The 19,913-nt window shown below is 34.0% G+C and overlaps 1 protein-coding gene across 1 annotated transcript; it reads right to left on the reverse strand.

Annotated features, from left to right (window-relative positions):
- Positions 1-12,597: 12,597 nt before the first annotated feature.
- Positions 12,598-15,741, reverse strand: LOC148206490 (uncharacterized). Its single transcript, XM_088104326.1, has 5 exons — positions 15,455-15,741; positions 15,217-15,357; positions 13,151-13,390; positions 13,014-13,073; positions 12,598-12,897 (listed from the first exon to the last, which is right to left on the reverse strand). The coding sequence occupies exons 1-5, from the start codon at positions 15,563-15,565 to the stop codon at positions 12,793-12,795; spliced, it is 657 nt and encodes a 218-aa protein (XP_087960452.1). The 5' UTR covers positions 15,566-15,741; the 3' UTR covers positions 12,598-12,792.
- Between the last annotated feature and the right edge of the window lie 4,172 nt (positions 15,742-19,913).

Below are 19,913 nucleotides of genomic sequence, written 5' to 3' on the forward strand. Positions count from 1 at the left end.
ATAAGACCCTCTCTCTTAACCATAGTGAACACCACCATGAAGACTTTTACCAATCCACATCTAAAATTGACCTTCCCCCATTCTATAGTAGAGAGAGTGTTGAAGAAAATATGTTCTCAAGCTTCATAAAGTTATAAGCTTGCAAATTTAAGTAGAGAGAAAATCTTGCAAAGTCTATTAGATTGAATTGTAAGTATTCTGATTTTCTAAATACTTGTAAGTAATCTGATTGATTGCACATTCTGAAGAGAATTCAAACACTTGGTGATTAACTCACTTGGGTTAAACACATAGCTAGACTAGGAAGATATTAGGATTATCTAGTAGAAAAAAGGAGTGGGTGAAATTCAACTAGACAACATATCAGAAAGATATCGAGATTGTCTAGGGATAACAAGAGTGATGAAGAATACTACATAACCATGATTGGGTGATACTTGGTTCTAGTCAAAGTAACATGGGTTACTAGGAATGACTAGGGATATTGGGAGTGCTATGAATACTCGGTTGTAATCTTGTTGAAGATTATAATGGAACCATCTGACATGTCATAGAGGAGAATTGGATGTAGCTCTGTTGAGTGAACCAGTATAAAATTGATGAACTTGGAAAAACACTAGAAGGGAGGGTTGAATAGTGTTATAAGAAAATTTTTCGCAAAGGAGATAATATAACATTTTTGTCGATGATTGAAGAGTTTATTGATCAATTTAAATAAGGAGTTCTTTTTAGCAAAGGCTTTTAAATCATTTAAAATTGTTTCCTATAGAGTTTTATAAAACTAGCTCTTTGTTAAAAGTCCTTTGATAACAGGAGCTTTTATATCAATTAATGTAACGCGCAACTGCACGATTTGTAAGAGAAGCTTTTAAAGATGATAGAGAAAAAACACATAATCGGTTTTCTACAGGTTTAATCCATCGAGCTATGTCCAATCTCTTCTAACACCTTAGAGGGATCCACTATAATCTTTAACAAGATTACAACTGAGTATTCTCACCCCTCCTGGTATCCCTAGTCACTCTAAGTAACCACTGTTACTCTTACTAGTATTGAGTTTCACTCACTCCTAGTATCCCTAGAGAATCCAGATATCTTCCCGATATATTGCCTAGTTGAGTTTAACTCACTCCTGGTTTCCACTAAACAACCTCGTCTAGTTGTCATTTAACTCCACCAAGTTAAATGTAAAGTGATGGCAACCCCTTTAGGGACTTCCCATCCAAAGAAGTATCAACTTTACTCTAAGACCAAGAAAGGGAAGTTGAATAAAGGACTTAATCTTTTCTTTCTAAGTCTTAGAATGTTCTTTTTAACTAAATATATTTATCTTGTTTTGTAGGTCACTAATAAGAGTGGAAAACCATAGCCAATCAACCAAAGAAGCTTGGTGAGCTAAGGGAAGCAAAGGAGGTAAAGAAAGGAAGAAAGGAAGAAAGGAAGTGCTTTTTGGATTGGAAAAGCAAAGCTGATATACAGCATACGACCAACCAAGCAAACCAGCGTTTCCACTTTCTTTTAAAGCATGTTTTCAATGTTTATCGTACGGAACATGTGGCCAGCTGTATAACTTCTCCTGCACACTTCTTATAGAGTTTCATGTACATTCCTAATATGTCCAATAGCTTGCTAGGTACGTTTCTCTTCATCTATAAAAGAGAAGCCAAATCACTTGTAAAAGTAAACTTGAATTGTATAAAGAAATGTTGCTGAATTGTCCAGCCAGTTCTCACTTTCAAGTTCACTGACTTGTACCTTCTTAGCACACTTATCCTCTAGCTTCCTTCCCCCTTGGAAGGTCGACTGAGCTAGAACCTCTGCCTACACACTCCAAAACCGCACCAGACAATTCATCAAACACCTTCTGTGCGCCTCCAACTGCATCTGCGTTTTCCAATTCCTCTGCCACCTCTGGTCCGAGAAGCTGCTCATTCTTGAAGAGTGAAGCTGCTTCCATCATTTGGCATCAAGAGCCAGCTCGTTCATGCAAGTCTCCAAGAGATAAGTCACGTTTTAATTCATTTTTCACTTCCGTCATGTGCTGTTCCAGTTTTGCCACTGTTTGATTTTTTTTCCTCACTTCTGTGGTTTCATTTCGTGTTTGTTGTGGATGTTTGTGTTCATTCATTGTTCCTTAGTGTTTGTTCTTCATTTTAATCAGTGCACTTTGTTTGTTTGAGTTCAAATCAAGCTTTATTATCAATTCCAGTTTCTGTCAAGTCTTGTGCAAATGTTTTTGCAGTTTTACCTCTGTCATAATGTTTAATTTCGTTCAGCTTTGATTTCTTTCGTTTGTCATTGAATCCAGTGCACTTTCTAGCTATATGTTGATCTATAAAGCAATGACAGTCAGTCAGCTTTGATCATTTGAGCTCACAAGCAATGTACACTGCTTTTCCATTCCAAATTCTGCAGAAAAATCATTTTCTGGTTTTACTATACTGTAATCTGATTTCATCGATATTTATGTTGTTTTTATCTTTGTGCAAATCTATTTAATGATTATGAATGTGTCTAAAGTGATAGCAATTCAAGTGTAGCACATAAATGCAAAATGAGGAATCAATTTCCATAAAATTTGATTTCAAATTCTACATCAAAAATCATTTCTGGTTTGATGTTGTCCACACTGTTTTTGGTCAGCTTTGTGTTTTTGAACCTTGCTGCAAGTTTGTATGAAGTTTCTAAACATGGTTCAAATTGTTTCAACTATGATTAACCACTGATTTGTGAAAATCATATTTGAGTTATTTAAAAAATTGACAAAAACAGTATTGTCACAGTATTTGTTCCAACTTTGCACCGTGTTATAATCCTAGCCATGTTTTAGGCCACTTTAATTCTCCTAGCTCACATGTTCAAGCTAGATCCAGTTGTTTAGGATTTTTCCTACATGTTTCTCGATCTAGCTATCTTGATTCTGCTGTTTTGGTCATTTACAGTGTTGTTTTACCACTTTTTGCTGCATAAATAGCAACTACAATAGTGATTTTGAGAAGCTGTGTACCTTTCTATTTTTGAACCAATTGTGCAAGTGTATTTGGTCATTACAAACTGTTGTGCACTGTTCAAATGGTCCTTGAGAAGCCTATATGCAGACTTCACCTTTAAACCATCAAAGTTTCCTGCATTTTAGGCCACAACTGCTGTGAATTAATGAATCTGATTGTTTCAGTGCAGTTTCAACATTGGTGCAGGTGTATTTTACCTTTTGAAACTTGTAGTTACTGTTCATTTGGTCAATTTTACACTAGCACTGCAAAATCAGTTTCCAACCATTGAATTTGCTTAATTTTTGTAAGTGGACCAGTGAGTTTCGGGTGTGGTCTTTTTCCTTGTTGTTTAACAGTTTGAACACCTTTAATTTAAGCATATAAAGTTGCTTGAACCATTAGTTCTGCCATAAAACCATTGCAACTCATTTTTGCATCTCAAAGCACCATTTTCACATCACTTTTCTAGTGCAGAATGCCTTTTTTGTGTTGTTTGGCATTAGCTATATTGTAATTTTCATTTTTGGATTGGCAAAAGCTGGGTTTAAGTTTCCAATTGCATTTATATGCTTACCCAAGTGTATAGCAATAATAAAAAGCAATTTAAACCCTGCAATCCAGATTTGAAAGGTCAAAAACCAGAAACACAAAATCTGCTGTTCTTTGTGGCATTTTGTCAAACAGTTTTGAATTTTATCAAACAGTTTCGAAGCACACAATTTCATCACTGTTTTGAGTCTTTTCTTGCTTGTTTAATCTGTTCTAGTGCCTCTCCTAAGTTCCTTTTGTGTCCCTTTTGTGTTCCAAGCTTACATTCACTTGAATTCAACTTTTTTGGCTTCTAATTTGTGCCCAAAATTTGTTCTGCGAAAATTCATTTCTGGTGCACCAGCTAGTTTTTGTTGACTGTTTGGTGTTTCTTTTGGGTCCTGTGACGAATTGGTGCAGTTGTTTTACCTCAGATTCCTTGCTCCAAGGGGGTAGCATCTTAGGAAGTGAATGAGGTGTTAAAAGAGTCACAAGCTTGGACTCCAAGTGCACTTCTTTATTGTTGTTCCAGCACCAATTTCAGCAGCAGTTTCAGCAACCATACCACCTTTTTGCTCATGATTTTGGACCAGCACTTTGTGAAACAGCAGCCACACTTGGCTTTGCTACTTTTGTAAAAAATTTACTTGTAATTTTGGCTTGGTATCACAGAACCTTTGTAATTTCTTTCCATTTCGTGTTCATTTTCAACTTAAAGTGACTTGGAAAAATGCTTTTCAAGCAATTCCAAGTGCACCATCCAACACTGTAATAGTTTAGTTTCCACTACTTAGTGTGAAAGTGTGTCAAGGGGCTCAAAGTGTCACTTGCACTTTCACTTAGGACCGCATAGCATTTTCCATTTGCATTGTTTTCCTTTACTTTGCTTGCTTGACTTTTATGTTTTAAGTCTCCGTGATACATAGGAGCGCATTTCATCTAGATAAACCTTCATTTGGTTTCTAGGTGCATAGCATTCTTGCATTTAAAAAAGTTTTGAAAGATTTCTACCTAGACACTATATGGTAAGAAACAACCAAAGACACTCTGGCTAGGAAGGACAAGGTTCTTAAGCTTGTCCATTTGTGACTCACCTCTCCTTCCTGGGAGCTATTTGGTTCATTTTACCTCTAGAATCTTTCTAGAAATCCTTCACAAAAATCAAAAAAAGTTTTTGATGTCATGTTATACTTCCTATCCGTCTTCTTGTTCATATAAGTCCTCTTGGTCTTCTAGTTTTGATCAATCCATTAGTTTCAAAGAAATTAAAAGAAAGCTTGATGAAGCTAGAAGAAGGACTTTTTCCTTTCATGAATTTGATCAGATTGAGGGTGAATTGTATAAACAAGCTAGGGCAAATATTCCATATTTTGGTGCGGATATTGGTGCATTAACATACCTTGCTTGGGAAAAGGACATTAATGACATGCATCCATTTATTGCTAGAAAAAGTAAACCTGAATCGTATTTTCATTCTAGCAATAGTGAATCTTATGTCCTTAGTCTCTACACATCTAGATTTGAAATGCAAGTAAGAGAGTGGTGGGATGAGAGACAATATCATGTTAGGATAGGTAGAAAATCTCCCATTCATAATTGGTCTGAATTAAAATCTTGCATGAGAAAAGAGTTTGCACCTTCAACTATTAAGAGAAACCTTCGATTCTTGAGAGATTACATTGAAGAAGGAAAAATATTTCTTGAAAGCTTAAATGATAATGGTTTCCTTATTAGAGAACTAGAATTTAAAATTAACCTTAAGGAGCCGAAAGCTAAGCAAATAGAATTAAAGCTAAAAAGAGATGTTGAGAGACAAGAAAGAGAGAGAAGAGAAGAGAGACGAAAAAGCGAGAGAAAAGAAGAACATCGAAAGGAAGAAGAGAGACAAGAAAGAGAGAAAGAAGAAGAGAGTAAGGAAAGAGAGGCAAGGAAAGAGGAAAAGAAAAGAGAAGAAGAAAAGAAGAAAGTAGAGGGAAGTAAAGAGAAGGAGCTCTTGCTAATGCTGGCAACTCCTACTTTTACCATCACCATGGAACCTAAAAGGGAAGGGTTCTCATTCCTTACTTCTTTTCCATTTATTGTGCATTCTTCCATTATTCATTTTTCTTTTAAATCAATTGCCATCCCATATTTTGTGCAATCCTTTTCAAAATATGGCAATTCAAACCTTGAGTTAATGTTACCTTTGCGAAAACAAGTAACTCAAGATAAAAATCCAATAACTTGGGACCATGGAATTTTCCATTTTTCCAAGCCTAAATTTCTGAAAATCTTTTTCAAAAATACAAGACTTTTCTTTTGTCTTCTTATCTTTGTTTACATCTTCTTCATCATACTCATTTTTGCAATCTTTTGTAGATATATTTTTGATCCTGGAGGAACATAAAAACCAAAGTTGTGCTTCTTTCTTTCTTCCCGATTTGAGGACAAATCGTTTTTAAAGAGGGAGGGAATGATGGCAACCCCTTTAGGGACTTCCCATCCAAAGAAGTATCAACTTTACTCTAAGACCAAGAAAGGGAAGTTGAATAAAGGACTTAATCTTTTCTTTTTAAGTCTTAGAATGTTATCTTTAACTACATACATTTACCTTGTTTTGTAGGTCACTAATAAGAGTGGAAAACCATAGCCAATCAACCAAAGAAGCTTGGTGAGCTAAGGGAAGCAAAGGAGGTAAAGAAAGGAAGAAAGGAAGAAAGGAAGTGCTTTTTGGATTGGAAAAGCAAAGCTAATATACAACATACGGCCAACCAAGCAAACCAGCGTTTCCACTTTCTTTTAAAGCATGTTTTCAATGTTTACCGTATGGAACATGTGGCCAGCTGTATAGCTTCTCCTGCACACTTCTATAAAAGAGAAGCCAAATCACTTGTAAAAGTAAACTTGAATTGTATAAAGAAATGCTGCTGAATTGTCCAGCCAGTTCTCACTTTCAAGTTCACTGACTTGTGCCTTCTTAGCACACTTATCCTCTAGCTTCCTTCCCCCTTGGAAGGCCGTCTAAGCTAGAACCTCTACCTACACACTCCAAAACCGCACCAGACAATTCATCAAACACCTTCCGTGCGCCTCCAATTGCATCTTCGTTTTCCAATTCCGCTGCCACCTCTAGTCCGTGAAGCTGCTCATTCTTGAAGAGTGAAGTTGCTTCCATCATAAAGTGTTTTAGTTCTCTTCAAAATTTACAATCAAAGGATTAGTTACAAGTCCTTAGATGATAACTCTCACAAAAAGGATTTGCGTTCAATACAATTCAATCTAATAGACTCATTGAATATTTTTCTATCTTCTCTCTTCTTACAAAACTAAGCTTATATGACAATGAAGCTTGAGTGTTTTTCTTTTCCTGAGCTTTTCAATCTCAGGTATTCTCGTGTGCTTTTGAGCTTTCTCTCTACGTTGTTTGCTTGAGCCTTTTCTTTCTATATGTTATTCCTTTTGATTCTCTTTTTTAATGAGCATCTATTTAAAAGCTTCTCAAAAAGATATTTGTTAGATAAAGCTTCGCTTTGATCTTTAAGTCTTCCTAGTCTTGTTGTACGTACCTGTCACTGGTTAAAGTCAACTTGTTAGAGCAGACTTTCTTTTTCAATAAAAGTAGGCAGTACAATTCTGATGAAGAGAACATTCCATAAATGTCTTCTTTGTTCCTAACGTCCACTTTTGATTTTTATAGGATGGAGTAGGTGGATGCAGTAATAGGCAATCTGCATAAAGTAGAGTAGATATAAATTCGATAGATATGTCTTTTCTCTTATCACTTTTGTTTTTTTTTAAACGTTGAGCATTTAATAATATTTAATGTATGTTCAAAACAACAAAGTGCTTTTTACATTTTCTACTGTTCAGGTAAGATTTGATCATTTAAGCTTTTCATTAAGATATCAATCAGTTAATGAAAACATCATCGTTGGATGAAGTAGATCATTTGGCACATGGAATCTTCTATGTAAAAGCTTTGGGTTTTTCTCTATTTTATTCAATATATGTCTATAGCAAGGTGTTTTTAACATAAGTTTTGGAATATCATTTGAGACTTTTCAGCGTAATTTTGCAAAAACATTGTTTAACACTTTTATCTATCAAGACATATTGAGAACTTGTTTGATTATTTCTTAGCGATGTATAACATTTGCATTCAACAAGCCTCTCATTTATGCATTAATTAGGGAAACCGTTTAGAGGTGGACATGTTCATACTTAGATGTTTTACTAGGATTTTTCCTTAGGTATTTGGGTTTCTTAGAGTATTTTCACATATTACTTGTATTTTACCTGTGTTGTTATTCTAATGATAACATTGTCATATGCTCATTTTTTTTAATATTGTTTGTTAAACTTCAAAACACATGAGAGCATTCAGATAGTTCAGTCTTATACATGATCTTGTCTTAACAAAAATAATTGTGTGCTTATTACTTCATCCATGCAAAACATTTTACTCATAAACTTTGTAGGTTCTTATTAACGTAATCTTTATAAAAGCTCTTGTTACTAAACGTTCTTTTTCTAAAGTTCTATTTTTCTTAAAACACTGCAGCAACTTTGCTAAAAATGCTTGAAAAGTATTGTATCCCTGAAAGTGAGGTTTAAATAGTGCTTTACAAATCAAGTGTCTGATAACTTGGATAGACCGTTTAATCCTTAACAAAGTTGTTAAACGACATCTAGGCAAAAAAAATTTCAAAACACTATTCAACCCCCCCTCCTCCTTCTAGTGTTTTCCAGTTATTTCATAAGTTACTTACGGGCCATGTTCACTATCTGACGACCAAGAATGACAACCCGACTTTGGAACTCTAGAAGTCCCTCAAACAATACTTCAGAGTCGGACTCATCAACCACCTTCAGCTCATGCTCGCCAAGATAAATGGAAACACCTTTGAACATACGAATTAAGGGGCCTTCCAACTTTCCTATGTCAAAGGAAATTTCTCTACAGTTGGTTGAGGTTCACACACCGGCTTCTTGACCCTCAACCAAAGGCTTCACTCTTAGTCTTCACTAGTCTCTTATTGACACCCGGTAGATGGATGTCGGCCTTGGGCTCCTACAGATTAGGGACGTTCCTTCCCACCTTCTGCACCTGTCCTTCGATTTGATTCCTGATCTTGATCAATAGATCTTCATCTCCCCGAACCTTGTCAACATGATGGGTCATGAAACCTATAAACACAGCAAAATGCTCATATAATTTAAAAGGTCTTCAGAGTTAGACATTAATAAATTCTAATGAGGTGTTAGGTCGGCATCCTCTCAGGCAGCTTCTCCAAGAGCCCTACGATTCTTCGATCCTCTACTGACAAGGTATCTCGAGGCCAGTCTTAATTAATACTATACAGTTATCGGTCTAGTAAAAAGGAAATTTTTTGTTCCCATTAGTGTCATAAAAGTGGGACTGACCAATCTATTTAATCACCACTCAGAAAAATCTCTTTTTAAAATTATTAAATGAGTCCGAATATAGAACAAACAATGGAGCCCTCAGTTTCTTTATTAGCAAAACCCACGACATTGATTCCCTAGGACGTATGTAGTAAATGAAAACGTAGCTAAACAGTAGCTAAATTTTTTCGTAAATAGTGTTTAATATTAATTTGCAGGGGTTATAAGGTCTACAACAATATCTAAGCACTTAGATTTAAAGAAAATGTTGAATGGAAAACTTATTTAAACACAAAGTTATAAGAAACACACTTAGATTTTATATTAGTTCATTCAAACTGAGTTACGTCCAATTCTCCCTTAAAAACCTTTTATAAGGTTCGACTAAAAACTAGTTTTACCTCTTCTGGTTTACAAACTAACCAAATTGGCTAGATGAGTTTCACCATTCCTAGTATCAACACTAGACCAAATGTCTAGAACCTTTAACTCCACTGAGTTAAACTTTACAAGTGTTTAAATTCACTTCTAAATTTAACACAACAAAGGTGTTTCTGAAATCTTATAAGACAAAAGATAACTCTTATAGAGAGGATAAAAGATATTACAAAGAACTTCTTAAAAATTGTAAAAAGATCTTTTCAAGAAAAGTATTAAGAGCTTAGAAAGATAGCAAAGAGCGTATGAATACTCTTGATAGCAAAAGTTCTTCTCTTCTCTTCATGCAAATTCCTTTATATAGACTTCTTCGAAAAATATCCGTAGAGTTTTTGACTTTCTTCTACGAATGTAGTCTTTAAGGTAGGATCAGAAGCTATATTACGTCTTGATAGAACAATTATGTTGAGTGTACAAAAAGACCAGGCATAAAGCATGTAAGAAACATTCCTTGAAAATCCTCCTATCTAATAACGTTATTATGATTCTAAGCAAGCTCTTTGATAAAATTGATAATCTACATAGGAAAAAAAAGCACAACCCAATAGAAAAAAGAGTACTTGAACATATATGCATTAAAGTGTTGGATGACCTAAGTGTTTAAGCATGCAATAGTACTAGCTTTTAGCTCTTATCTATTTTGAGTAACTTTCAAAACGTTTAGGATATAGTGTTTAATGAGATTGTATCCTAGACAATCAAACTTTCTTTTATCAACGCTTTCGCAATTAGACATTATATTATCAACTCTATATCGTTTAGCGCATATTAGGCAAATGTTAGTCGCTCTTAGCTATTCGATGCTCTAGATCATTTAGGCATATTAAATAGTAGTGTTTAACGCTTCTAACATATTATCCTAGACGATTAAGCATTATTTCATTTTAGACGTTATGTTAAGCTTCAAAAGAAGATTTTCTTAGACAATCCTATCTTAATAGTAAAAATATAAAAAACATTCGGGAGGAGAGTCAAGTACAAGGATTTACAAAGTAACTTGAAAGCTTGGATGCACCCTCATCTATTGGGTGAAATTATGTTAGAGTCACGTTTAAAAGACGAAGAACACCCATTGTGAGCTTATCAAACAACAATTGAACATGAAGTTGGGTGAAGAGATTCATGTACACATAGAAGAAATCGTCATCATAGCTCTCTTTTCCATGACAATCATAGTCGATGGCATTTACCCTCTTCAAAGAAACAATATCTTATGACACTCCATGATGGAATATGTAAATCCTTTCCAACCACAACTTCAATAACCAGACCAACCTATAGTTTGAGAACTATGTTTACAATGTCCACCTAGTCATACTCATCCTTAAGTTTCCACTCGATCTTGACACGCTCCTCTAAAGGGTCAAATCTATTTTCTCTGTTATCCCTATGTCTTCTCCCAAAACTTAGGAGGATGTGGCATCTGACGACACTAACACCTAACTATCGACATTATTACCACTATCAGATTTTGACACACCTTATGTGATAAGATAACTAGTATACACTTCAACAACAACACTCCTCTCATATAATCGTGACCAACAACAACCAGTTCAAGTGACTTAGTGTTGAACAATGGCCAACCCCACTCTTATTTATAACAGTGGTGATGGTTCGCCTTCTGACCTAATGGGCCAAACCCTTCACAAATACGCCTATAAAACATTTTGTTGAAGACAACCCTCCGGATTCAGTAATGTTTTTTCCCTTCTAAGGTAACAATTACTTCTTGAACATTCACAACTCTTGCCAAGTCATTACTTTGATTTTTGTGCCACACTTATTACCATCAAGTACATCTCCCCAGATTTGACAACTCATCATTCAAACATTTTCACTGTTACATTCCATGAGGTTGGGGCCTACAATACACGTAAGGTTATGGTTAAAGATAATAAATTTGTTTTGCAAAATCAGACGTTCTGACTATCGAACCTCGACACCTTACTTCAACTTCAAACTAGACATTGACACTCTTTTTATGCCTTCAAGACATGAAAAGACTAGGGAGTTGATGTACTGTATGTAGACCCATTGATATTGCTAACTGCATCCTTCTAGTTACTTAAGACAATGACATGATACCATTTACTGTGTATCTAGTGTCAAGTAGAATGTAGCCAATAAGACAACTATTGGATGCTCTATGAATGGATCGCTTAACCGAACACCAAATAATAGATAAAAGGTATCGAGTACTATGTTTCCTACACCAAAGACTACATCTACTTTGATAATAACGTCATTCATTAAATTAAGATATCACTTATTCGTACCTCCTTATACCTACTGAAAACACCGTCTCACAGAGTAACTTAGCCAAAAATCATTTCAGTTTCTCATAGACAAGTTGGTCATTGGACTTCTAAGCCAATATATCTAAATTATAACTCATTTAAAATGGTCAACAAAATACATCTATAAATAATATTTTAATCGTAATTTAACTTTTTTTTCACATTTAATTCAAATTTAACCAAAATCTATGGTCAAATATTAACTTTAGTGTCAGAACAATTTTTACAAAAATTACACTGGTATTAGAAACTTGGAGGATAAATACCGATAATAATGGAATGTTTGTGAAAATAAAAAACGACTTTGATAATACATTCGGTTCCATAAAAACATCAACAAATTTGATTTTTCAAAAGATAAATATTAATTACATAAATAAAAAATAAAAACTTCCATTTTTTTTAAACCTAGAAAATTAAAAAAAATCACTTTTTAAAATTTATATTTTAGTGCAAATTTCATCTTAATTTATTTTCAAAATTATCAAATTTAATTACATTAATATTTTAATTGTAATAAATAATATTTTCTTAAACTTATATTTTAAAGATCTATTTCACATAAATATTATTTAATATATATATATATATATATATATATATATATATAGTTATTTTAAATCAACACAATGTTCTTATTAGTCCTATTAAAAGACCTCTTAATATAATTTTTATTCAAGTTTTCATATTTGACTTACATTAAAAGGATTTTAATCTATATTTCAATTATATTGAATTTTGGAATCATCTTTCTTTTTATGAAATTTGTGTCATTAACCTAATTTTATAATAAAAAAAAAATATCAATTACATAATTCCAAAATAAATTTTAATCACCAAGTTTATAACATACTATCATTTTAAGAAAAACCTTGACTTTGATAATAGTAAATAAAGAAAAAAGTAATTGAAAGAAAAACTCACTGAATGAAGTGAGTCACAAAAAGCAAATATTGGAGCAACATCAGACCACAACCATATCATTATATGAAAAGGTAGAACTTCGGTAACACTTAACTGCACATCTAAACTTCTACAAGTACCATGACCATGGGCCTAGCATTCTTTTTATAACAAAATCTTGTAATTCAATAGAGCAGATCATTCTCAAGAAACAGGAACTAAGAATCTGAATCTCTGTTTGACGCTCAACGGTAGCTACCTAAAGGGTCAGCTGTTTTCCCAGATCTAGCATCAGTCCATGCTTTTGCAATTGTTTTCTTCATCTCATCGTCCCCTTCGTCATACATATTCTGCAATATTACATGTATATCAAAAGTCAAATTGAATGTTCCCAATGGTAAATGCATATAAGCATTAAGTTCAAACAAAGTAGCTAAAGCCAACTAAAGATGAAACAGAATCTGACCTTCATCATGTCCATGATTCCTGCCATTGGGTCTTTCTCTTTATCCAAATTTGGCTTTAGCTGTAACATCACCACGAAAGTTACAACTTTATCACGTTGATTAACAGGGAAAAGTCATTTTAATCTTATCTTACTACCTTGTCCTCTTTGAAGTGCAAATCTAGCCAGTTTCCTTTGGAAGCCTTCACTAATGTGATGATTGCCCTTTTGGGCTTGACCAGAACCTTACATTTCTCCGGTACTATCTCCTTATGCAGTTTCGATATTGCACAACGGTAATTCTTCCCTTGAACATCATGGAACTTAACATCAAATGAAATTGACTTAAACTCAGATTCAATCTTATTCTCATCAATTCCCTCCATTGATACATATATCTGTCAAACAACAAATAAAACAAGTATAGCCATTAGCAGAAATTTGATACTTTTCATAAAAAATATAACTGTTAACTTACGGCCTGTGCTTTGCTGTAGGCTATTGATGTGTGAAATTGCAGCAGTTTTAGAGAAAGACACGGAAGCAGTGGTTTCTTGCTTCTATGTTACACATGTACAAGGGGGAGGAAACGTGCTTTAAGACATACTATTAAGCTTAGAACAAAATGGAACTTGATAACTATTTATATCGAACTTTGTTTGACACCTCTAATTTTCAGAAATACTAAATAAAATCAACTTCAAATCAATGCTGCTAAATGGTAGCAGCGTTATATGCCACAATATGGCGGAATCTTAGCCTTCTAGCATTGTGAGATACATGCAATGCGGAATGACAGCTTTGCTTATATCCTATTCACTTCCAAAAAATAAAGATTAAATTCTACTAGTCCTTTCATCTTATATTTTATGTTTAATTTGGTATTTTATCTTTCAAAAATTTCAATTTAACATTTTATTATTTCATGGTCAATTTGATCCTTTCTTATTCCGTCGTTACTATTAACATTACAAAACTTGCAAGTTCCACTTTTATGGTTTAAAATCGCCAGTAATTATTTTATCTTTTAACGAGTATAAACAATTTTTTCTGTGGTTTTATACTACCTGAAATCACTAAAAACACATTACCAATAACCCTTTACAACTTTCCTTCTTCTCTGTCTCATTTCTGCATTCTTTCTGACACCAATAAACGCAGAAAAGATGACCCCCGTTGCTGCTCCTCAACGATCCCTCCTCTTCGTCAACCAAACATTTCTTTCGGCCTTTCAAACGCCCATCTTCTGCCTTCCCTCACCAATGCTAAAATAAACCACATGTACCCTTTGCTACTTCAAACATAAGAAAAGCCTGAAGTTATTTTATCCTGATTAACGTGAATAAACTATTTTTTTAAGGTTATAAACAGCCTGCGATTGCTAGAAACACATCACAAATAGCCCTTTTAAACTTTCTCTTTTATCTTTTCATTGTCTTCATTCTTTCTCGGACACCAACAAAGATAAACAAGATGGCCTCTATACTGCTCAAACAAGATCACTCCTTTTCTTCTCCCTACCCTCTCCAATGTTTCAAAATACGACATGCATACTCCAACAACCTTGCCTCAACCTCATTAAAATTCGCAAAGGGTAAAGTCTCTTCACCTTGGCAACCTTCATGACCTCATTGTGTTCCCGTGATTCTACCACTGCACCACCATCTCGTTGAACGACAGCACCACCATGTGTGTCGGTCTAAGAAATTCTTTAAAAAACATGCCTAACAGTCCCGGGAGAAGAACACAGGTCATCTCCAATACCATCAAACAAATTTTCTCACACTCAAAATCCAAACTTTGTGATTTAGCGTGTGGCTATCTAAAGTAAATTAACAAGAAACTCAGGCCAAAGGAAAATGCGCCCTATTCATAACTAATTAGATAATTTCAGACCACCAAGGGTCCTAGTGCGGCCAATTACGTAACACACTGGAGATTCGACCAATCTCAATGTAACATGTATTCCAGACTTTCACCTTACGAGAAAGAACTATTACAACTCAACTACGAGTCCAGTGAGATTAAATGAGACCACGGTAGTTAATATCATGTAATAATTTCTCATTAAGCACAACACACAATACAAGATGGAGAGGAATGACTGAAACAACCAAAAGATGAACAGGGGTAGAAAACACCGTTTCAATCAATGACATTCAGATACATACTTTAAAACCATGATAGCCAATATCTCCACAAATAGAATTATACGACTCCTTACCTTTACTTTGTCAACATCCTGATCCCAGCTGAACGATGCTAGCGTGGAATAGTTCAGTGCAGGTGAAGGCGACACCTTAGCTCCGGTTGAAATAGGAGTAGGAATCTGAGGAGCACGAGCAGCATTTGCATCTGATGATATCTGCAAAATCACCTCATAAATTTTCACAGGGAATGCGAAACAACGAACAAGAAGTGCTAAATCAGGGAAATTTGCAATGTGTGTATAAACTGACAACCTTCTCGAGGTTGCGAATCTCAGAGGAGAGTAAAGAGAGGGTTCGAGATCTTTTGGCGATGCTGTGGAGGTGACGAAGCTCCTCCAAATCCAATGTCAAGTCTTGAGCCATTGTTTCACTGAATCGGAATTGATGTAGCAAATTCAGACAACTACTCTGCGGACTTTGTTTTCTTTTATATTGGGGTTTGGAAAATGCTAGAACAAGCAATTGATATGTCGTTGTATCTATTATTCATTAGGGTTTTTTTACCACTCCCCTTATCACGGAAGATTCTAGAGATAACAGGATCCTGCGAATGGGACCTGCGACCTAGTTTTAGTTTCTCAAACAGGGGCTTTCTTTATGTAACTCCTAAGTTTTCTTCCTGCACTCTTAAATTTTTTTAAAATATTTCAACTGACCTTTTAATTGGGGTAAAAAAAAAAATCGTCTCTTCATATATTAATTTCACCTATGCATTTTTTTTCTCAATGACACTGGTTTTAGACCTAGTGTCAAAGAAATGGCTCTTCCTCTCCCTCACCTCCTAAACCTAGACACTCACATCCATTTTTTAATTATTATTTTAATTTTTTTAAATTTAGTTATAATTATTTTTTAATGGTTTATGATTTTGTTATTTCTTTTTAATTTTATTGATGTTGTATGTTCTTGGTTCGAATTTATCGTTTAGGATGTAAGGTTTAGTTTCTTGTTATGATTTAGGAATTATATGTTGTTGTTTTATTTATTTATTCTCTTCAATTTGTTTTGCACAAGTTGAAGCTAGAAGGAGATCTAGGACATCTCCTCATAGAAAGGGTCTTCATGGTGAACACTAGAGAAGTTGCACATTTGTTGATCCTAATGTTTAAGAGGATGTTATTGAGCAGCATGAGGATGTTATTGAGCAGCAAGAAGAGGTTAATTATTAAGCAGCACGATGATGTTGCTCATGGAGAAGATGAAGTGGATGGATATCTTGAAGGTCTACAAAACACTTATTTGGTGACGAATTATGTTGATCATGTTACATATGCTTTGTGAGAAGGTCGAGTTAATAATGGTCTTTTTTCACGATGGATACTTATTTAAATTTTATATGAAATTATTATGCGTAGCATCAAATGAAGATAAATTTGGTAGTCTCCCATGAAAAAAAAAATTAAGGCATGTCATTTTGCTAAACAGAATTATGTGTTGAACTCTAGTTTAATGTCTCTCTACGATATTTCATATGATTACATTGATAAAGGGTTGATATTGGCATTTGTTGAAAGATTGCATAAAGAAACAAACACTTTCCATGTTCATGTTGATGAGATGATTGTCACACTAGATGACGTGTTTATGTTGTTATATATGCCTATAGTGAGACAATTATATCTAAAAGAACCCCTAAAATTTGAAGTTGTTATGGAAACTCTCTTAGACCTATTGCGCATGGACCACGCAAGGACTATATATGAGCTCAGGCAATGTCGTGGTCCCCATGTAAGACTAAGTTAATTGATAGATTTATATAACGATTGTTGTGAAAACCAATGATAGAAGTATGTTGCATAGGCCTACTTGTTGCATCTAATTAGATGTTGATGAGTGCATATTTATGTCCACATTTATGCTTTAAAATTCAAATTTTTTATGGGATAATTGTGCTTAAATGGTTGATTTTAAGTGAATTTGTGATGATTGGAATTGTTGGGTTTGGGAAATAAAGACACGTAAAAAGTGAGTTTTAGTGCATAAATTATTCTTGGATGTTGTAATGTTTATTTGTGCAGCTGAGAATATAAGTTTTATTGGTCCAAATGGCAATTCAAGGCCCAAAATCAGATTTTATTTGAAAAATTCAGAACGGGCTAAAGTGCAGATAGAAGAAATTTCAGGGCATTTGTGCAATTTTGGAAAGTCAGAAAATCTAAAAGATAAAATTCAGTTGTTGAATTTAATTTGGGAATATCAACAGAAAATATCTTCCAAATAATTTTATCATTATCTAAATGTTTTAGTTATTTGGAAGATATAGGATATAAGATAATTGAGTTAATATCTATCAAATATTTTTTTAAACTGATTTAATCTAATGAATATTTGAAAGATATAATATATCAACAGAAAATATCTTATCAACAAACTATTCAGAGTCCAAGCCCAATCAAGCCTATATAAAGAGACCCAAGGGAGGCAGAAAAAGGGGACTTCACTTAATTCATTCATTCTCTCATACTCCTCTCACTTTTCTTTCATCTTGTATTCAACTCCATTCATGGAGAGCTAAGCATCTAGGGCTATTCTGCTGTAATTCCATGACGGATTCTGAGGTTACGTTCAGTTAATGCAATTGTTTACTTTGATTATTGATTTAAGTTGTTCTCTCTATGTCTTTCATCTCTCTATCTTGTTAAAAGTAAAGATTTTTGCATCATAATGTGTTTGAATCTACATGCATATTGATTATATGAGTTCTAGGGTTTCTAGGTTTAATTGAGAATTTACTTTGATTTAATTTAGGAACTTTCATATGATTAAATGGTTTTTACTATCAATTGAGAATGTACTTTGGTTGATTAGTAATAATTTCAACTATAATCAATTGAGAATTTACTTTGATTGATTAGCTTTTAATTTGGTTAGGAGATTTAAGAATAGACATGATTAAACACAATAAAATTTGATTGAGAATGTACTTTGGTTGAATTTATTGTGAATAATCTAGAAAGGTTTTGCATTTGATTGAGAATTTACTTTGGTTAAATGCATGATCGCCCTCAAATTAATTAAGAATGTACTTTAATTAATTTGAAACTTAAACAATAATCAATTGAACAATTATCCGTGAATAACCGATGATGAATCTATCTTGGAAAAGTAGTGGAATTAGCCTATTTAATCATAATTGTTTTTAAGTTTCTTATTTATTCTTTAAACACTCTTCAACCATTACTTTTATTCATAAGCATTGCATAACATTCATAAGAGCCAGATATTCGAAAGCAATTCCGTGTTCGTAGGGAAACGACTCAGGGTTACTTTAGCCCTATCTACTTTCTTGGATACTACTTGGCAAATACTGAAGTTGTCTTGAAAAGTAGTATTAATTTGATAGCTTCAACGACAGCGTATCAAATTTGGCGCCGTTGGTGGGGAATACGGTTAGTATTTTAAATATTTTGATTCTTATTTTGATTTTTATTTTTATTTTTTATTTTTTATTTTTTTATTTATTTATTTTTATCTTTATTTTTATTTTTTATTTAACGCACATACATTTAATTTAATTTGAGTTATTTTGTAGCCTTCTTGTTTTAGCAAAAATCTTTTTTCTTGTTTTTATTAAGAATTTCTCTTGAGAAATACTTGAGGCTAGTTTGAATACACTCTGGCTAGGAAAGACTTGGTACTTAAGTTGTCTGTTGTGACGCACCTCTCTTTCCTAGGAGTGGACCCAACAAGTCTCTCTTATCTCTTATTTGAAATCTTTATCTAAAGCAAGAACAAAAGAAAAAAAAAGAAGTAATAGAGAAACAACTTCAAGCAGATTGCGTAGTGCATGACCAAAGCTAACCCGAGAGAATTTTATCAAATTAACCCGGAAGTTGAAAGGAATTTGCGTAAGTTGCGGAGAAGATTGAAATTTGGGTGTTCTACTGAGGGAACACTTCCTACATCTGAAGCCATACCACTTTCATTATCTCCAATCACAAACATATCATCCAATCCTTTACCTGATCCTAACCCAAACAATATGGCACAAAGAACCATCAGACAATTAGCCACCTCCCACAATACAACTATCCGAAGTAACATTGAATATCCTAATGAGGAGTGGGAGCTAAGACCTGACCTGTTAAATGCCTTACCAAAGTTCAATGGGTTATCAAGGGAGAATCCACACAAGCACTTGAGACAATTTCACATGTTGTGTGAAAACTTTAGATCTCCCAGGATCACAATAGAGAGCCTTAAAATGAGAGCTTTTCCTTTTACTCTTCAAGGCGCAACTCAAGATTGGTGGTATTATCTCTCTGCACGAATTACAAATTGGGAAACTATTGAAAGACTCTTTCTTGAGAAGTATTTTCCTGCATCCAGATTATCAGCTATCCGTAGAGAAATTCAAGATATAAGACAGAGAGATAGAGAGAATCTTAGTGAATATTGGGAAAGATTCAAGAAACTATGTTCTTCATGCCCTCAACTCCAAATGGAAGATTTTATTCTAAGCTTTTATGAAGGCTTAAGTCCTACTGATAGGTCATGGGCAGATGCTGCAAGCGGAGGATCTTTCTTAGACAGGTCACCAAAAGATGGTATAGATCTAATAGAAAGGAAGGCAGTAGACAATCAATAGTATGACACAAGAGAAAATTCAGTGACTTTGTTGAAGGGAGTGCATGAAATTGAAAATGGTGCAGTTGATGGAAAGATGATAGATGAAAGATTGAATAAGCTAGAAAGCAAACTCGACGAGATT

This window comes from Vigna umbellata, chromosome 1, assembly GCF_029865625.1.
Source record: "Vigna umbellata cultivar VRB3 chromosome 1, Vumbellata_1.0, whole genome shotgun sequence".
Classification (NCBI taxonomy): domain Eukaryota; kingdom Viridiplantae; phylum Streptophyta; class Magnoliopsida; order Fabales; family Fabaceae; genus Vigna; species Vigna umbellata.